This window comes from Helobdella robusta, assembly GCF_000326865.2.
Source record: "Helobdella robusta unplaced genomic scaffold HELROscaffold_18, whole genome shotgun sequence".
In the NCBI taxonomy this organism is placed as follows: Eukaryota; Metazoa; Annelida; class Clitellata; order Rhynchobdellida; family Glossiphoniidae; genus Helobdella; species Helobdella robusta.
In genome coordinates, this window is record NW_008703981.1 from 2,037,872 (window position 1) to 2,043,139 (window position 5,268).

General features: G+C 37.0%; 1 protein-coding gene across 1 annotated transcript in view; it reads right to left on the reverse strand.

Moving 5' to 3' along the window:
- HELRODRAFT_170597 (hypothetical protein) overlaps positions 1-5,268 on the reverse strand; it is a gene marked incomplete at both ends in the record, with an annotated part of 11,407 nt that overhangs the window by 1,313 nt on the left and 4,826 nt on the right. The window contains 13 exons of the mRNA XM_009016400.1: positions 1-111; positions 228-314; positions 546-840; positions 1,071-1,111; positions 1,375-1,444; positions 1,990-2,067; positions 2,335-2,462; positions 2,732-2,831; positions 2,912-3,224; positions 3,407-3,514; positions 3,733-3,803; positions 4,175-4,646; positions 4,787-5,166. The exon at positions 1-111 is cut by the window's left edge and continues 240 nt beyond it. Coding sequence (XP_009014648.1) covers positions 1-111; positions 228-314; positions 546-840; positions 1,071-1,111; positions 1,375-1,444; positions 1,990-2,067; positions 2,335-2,462; positions 2,732-2,831; positions 2,912-3,224; positions 3,407-3,514; positions 3,733-3,803; positions 4,175-4,646; positions 4,787-5,166 — 2,254 coding nt within the window. The remainder of the gene's footprint in view (positions 112-227; positions 315-545; positions 841-1,070; positions 1,112-1,374; positions 1,445-1,989; positions 2,068-2,334; positions 2,463-2,731; positions 2,832-2,911; positions 3,225-3,406; positions 3,515-3,732; positions 3,804-4,174; positions 4,647-4,786; positions 5,167-5,268) is intronic.

The window sequence follows — 5,268 nt, forward strand, 5'->3', positions numbered from 1 at the left end:
TGACGTTGATGCTGTTGCTCAGCAGTTTGCTGGTTAGGGACGCTCCTTCGAAGGGCTTGGATCCGGTGCTGAGGGCTTGCATCTTCCTCATGTGCTCCGGAGAGTCCGAGTCTTGTATGTGGGAGATGGAAAAGTTACTTCTACTACTATAATCTTGAAAAGTTAACATCATTCGTACCGCTTTCAACTACTCCATCATCAAAATAATTTGTCATTCTACTACTAACCAAATTTTTTAATGTTGATGATTGGAGAGTGGAGATTTTTTGAGAGGTTACTGGAGCTGTAGCCATCGGCTTTCTTCAACATGTTACCTTTCAAATTCAAATTATTGTAATGTTTCTACACGCTATTCTATAATATTTCCTACATTCAATATTATAAATTCTTTTTTAGTAGCTATGAAAAAATTCAAATAATACTTTGGCGAAAAATCATACAATAAAATTACAATACATTTCATCACAGCACATCTATTCAATCCAATCCGAATTACACCACATCCCATTCCGTGCCATCCCAACACATCCCATCCCATCACAAACCGGAACATTCACAACAATTTGACATCTCGGCCAGTTGGTTTTCATCTTCAACAAGTTTATAATGCTCCAGGTAGTATTTTACACGTCTGCTCATCTGCTGGGCTTCAAAAATTTTCTTTTTATTCAATCCAACTCCGCTACTAGAAAATGAAAAGGTGTTGTTGCTGCTACTGCTACTGCTGCTTGCGAGAATGACGCTAGCCGTCGAGTTGATGTGGCTGCGGTGTGTCGTTGATGTCGGCGTGGCGCGCTTCTGAGCGACAAGTGTAGATAAGTAGATGTAGTTGATGGTCTGCTGAGACGGAATTTTTGAAATGAAAATTCAGTTATTTTAAAAATTTTAAATGTGACTATCGTGAAAAATTAACATATAATACTACGGCTAATTCCAGCTGGTACTAATTAATACTGCTGCAGCTACAACAACTGCTGCTGCTGCTGCTGCTACTACTGTTACTTCTAACAACAATGAAATAGTAGAGGAACCGAATGTGAGTTAGGAGCAAGTGACGTAACGTGACGGACTTCCTTGGCGAGCATTCGTAACTTTTCAAAATTCACCAACCCTAAAAATGAAAACTTTTGTTTAAAAGTGATAATTTAAAAATTAAAATAGCGACGATAACGCGTAATACTGCTGCTACTGCTGTCACTGCTGCTACTACTACTACAACCATTACGGCCGCTAACTACTAACACCACCACCACAACCACTACTACTATTACTACCACAGCTACTGTTAAAATAATAATATGTAAGCAGTTCTCAGACAAATAAAACAAAATTTAAGAAACACTTTTCAAAAAATTTTATTAAAAATTGACTGACCATCTATGATGGTATCGTTCCCAAGGTGGATGAACGTCAGATCTTTGTTAACCAGCGGGTAGAAAGGGATCTACGAGCGAGATTTAAAACAGTATGAATGTGTGTGTGTGTGTGTGTTTGCGTGACTGTGTGTGTCTGTGTTTGCGTGTCTGTGTGTGTCTGTGTGTGTTCGTGTGTGTCTGTGTGTGTTTGCGTGTGTGTGTCTGTGCATGTGTGTGTCTGTGTGTGTGGTGTGTGTCTGTGCGGCGCGCACACATGATTCAAGTCGAAAACGGCTAGTATTTGAACTAGATGAAACCGCTATCATTTGTTTAATCTTAAGAAAGTAATTTCATAACTAGTCGAGGCAAATCTATCGCCGCCTAACTCAAGATAAATGAACACGTAGAAAAACAACAGATGAATGTGAAAAAAAGCCAGCATAATCAGGTACATAAACAACTACAACTGCAACAACTGCACAACAACATCAACAACAACAATATCAGCAACATCAACAACAACATCATCATTAACAACAACAAAAACAACATTAACATCAACAACAACAACATCAACAACAACATCAGCAACAGCAACAACAACAATGACAACAACATCAACAACAAAACTAACAATGGGTGCTTGTTGGTTGCTAATGATATTTCTGTACCTACACATGTTTCTAGTTGGGTCCATCAATCTTTGTAGATCCTAATTTAGGTTATTTCAAGTGTTTTAATTATTCTATGACATCAAATCAAAAATTTGTGAAATTGTTCGGAAGAAGATGTTGTAATAATTACTGTGGAAAAATTACAAGCAAGACACCAACCCTCTAAAAATGATAAAATGAATGAAATATGCATATATAATCGAAATATTAACACAGACGAATGAAATCAAGATTCAAATATAAATGAAAATGAAGAAAGAAACCGATTTTTCATTAGTTTAAAAGTTAAAAAAGCTAAAAAAAACCTCAAATAATTTCATAGATTTGGCGGGCAGCTTGTCCCACGTGGCTTTCAGACGCGTCACTGATTGGTGTCCAAGGCCGCTGATGATGGCGAACGCCGAGTTGTAGTTTCTGCAGTCCGTGCAATGTTCTGATGGAAAGAAAAGTTAGCGAATGAATGAGTGAATGGATGGGTGACTGAATGAATGAATGAATGGATGAATGGATGAATGAATGGATGAATGGATGAATGAATGAATGAAATGTTTTAACTCAAGAAGGTACAGTTGAACGAATGACTGAATGAGGGAATAATACGATTAATAATTTAGAAAATAAAACGTAGAAAATTTTTACAAAAAAAAAAAAACTGAATGAAAAAAGAAGAATACTCAAACGACAGATACAAAAAACTCGTACTGGCTATTTGTATAAAGTGCTTGATGGCTCTAGCTCTGTAGTTTGTGTTCTGCTCGTTGACAAGGTGGGTCACTACCCAGAACATCTCCTCGTTTGACAGCTGTGGTTTCAATCAGTCGAACGTTTTGTAACCAGAAATATCAAAAACAAATTGAATAAGAACATACTAAACTGGCATACCTTAGCAAAATTATGCAGGTTAACGCACGATTCGCTATCAAAATCCTGATTAGAAGAGACGGTCAAGGCGAGAGACTTGTTCGGATTTTTCTTAATCGTGTTATTGTGGGAGAGTTTGAAAATGTCGTTGATAAATTCAGTTTGGTTAATTTTAGAGAAGAGGTCAAAATCTTTGAGGCTGAGTTGCACGGCGAGTTCAATGCAGTTGAGGTCTAGAAAAGATATCTGGCATTCTTTCTTGAAGTCATCAACTTGGTCGTCTGGTAGCAAAGGCGACGATATATCGCCGTCCGTTATGTTTTTCAGGTAGTATCTGCAAATCAGATGATGATGGTGGTGGTGGTGACGATGACGACGATGATGATAAAGATTTAATTCACCATACCACACCATATCACATCATTATCACATCATCATCCTCATTAAATGCACCGTCACAATAGAAACATCATCTTTTAACAATCTTCAAATCTTTAACTAAAAAATTATCTCTACCTGGATAGCAGTGACGATCTTTCGACCAGGTTCTTCAAATAATTTGGTAGTCTCCTCTGTTTTACAAAGTTATTCGCGTGCAAGGTCACTTCGTATAAGGCGAAATCCCTTCGTGAAAAAAAAATTAAATTATCAATTTATTAAGTGAATAGGTGGTTAAGTAATTAAATGATTGAATTGACTAATTAGTAAATCAATTTGTTAATTGATTAATTAACTAACAAAGAATGAATCGGTCAAGTAAAATTATATGAAAATAATTAAAAGATTAAATATGAAATGAAATTTTGAGACTAAAAACCAAAAAAAAATAATCAACTGGAAACCTGCTACTGCAATGCTGGGGAATGACGAACTCTTTGACGGCCAGCATGACAACTTGCTGAGCGGTCATCTCCTTTCAAAGTCAAGGCCATGTCATTTAGGTTCAAGGTCATTTAATTATTTTAAAATAATAAAATATATTATAAAATTCTTAACAGTTTCTAACATTAATGTTCGTATTATTTGTATAAATAGTTTTAAATTTTTTAAGAATTGTCACTAGCAAACAAAAGAGTGCAAGCGATCACGATGTACTTTCACATGTGTGTGAAATAGCGAATCTCGCATTTTATGTCATAGTATTCGAGTTGGATCTGATCAAAACTCTACTGCCCGTACAGACATCAAAGTCAAGCAAGACAGTTCTACCATCTGAGCCAACCATTCGCATCTTGAAAAAGTATAACTTTAACTATAATTTAGAAAATGATAATTAAAATCCACCTTGTCAACTAAGATGAATTTGTATGATTGGTCCTCTCTATATATCTTCAAGACGCCCCAATCTGCTGGCTCTCTGTGGCAGCTACTGACGCTGCCACTACTACTTCTAATATTTGTACAACTGCTACTACTATTGTTACTAATACTACTTGTGTTACTGAATCTATTTGGTGTAATATCGTTGGCGGTTCTCGGGATCACCACAGCTTTGTGGTTCAGATGGTCAGAACTTGAGTTGATGATTTTGTTGTTGTGATTGATGTGATTGTTGTTGTTGATGTTGTTGTTGATGTTGATGTTGTCGTTGAGAGCACTTAAACGAGTAAGGTCTGGATGGCTGGTGCTGTTGCTTATTTTGCGCATGACTGAAAAATTGTTGTTGTTATTGCTGTTGCCGTTGTAGTTGCTGCTGCTGATGTTGTTGCTGGTGTTTTTGTTGTTGCTTGTTACAAGGTTTGCTATTTCATGAGTACTGTAAAATTAATTCAATGTCAAGTCAACGAATAGAGAAGCTTCATATAGCAAATCGTTTGTAACTAGCGAAAATGAAACATTTGTCAAATATCGAAGAATTTTGAGAAAATAAATCAAGCTGAAACGTAATATATCAACCTCTTCTGCGTTTTTCTCATTTTGCTGAAAGTATTTTTAATTTTTTCAAACATGGGTGGCTTGCCAGGGTCTTCGAGGTCATGGGGGGGAAGTTCAGATCCTACCCTCAGGGCCAAGTGGTGGTTCGATTCGAGAAATTTTGTAGGCGAAGAAACACGGGTTAGTTTTGTTGTTGCTGATGTTGATTTTGTCGTTGTAGTGGCCGTTGCATGTAGTGAAGTCGTCGTCGTTTGGGTCGTTGTTGTTGTTGGTGGTGGTGGTATGGTTTTCATGGGTGGATTGAGTTTCTGAGACTTGAGTAGAGCTTTGTAGCCTAGGCGTAAAAATGCAACGGTGTATGTCAACACAGGTGGAAAAATTGGAATTTCGATATCATCTTTCTAATCGCTAATCAACGTCATCGTTTCGTCATTATTGTTATCGTAATCTTCCTCATCATCATCGTCATCATCATCGTCGTCATCATCGTCGTCGTCGTCATC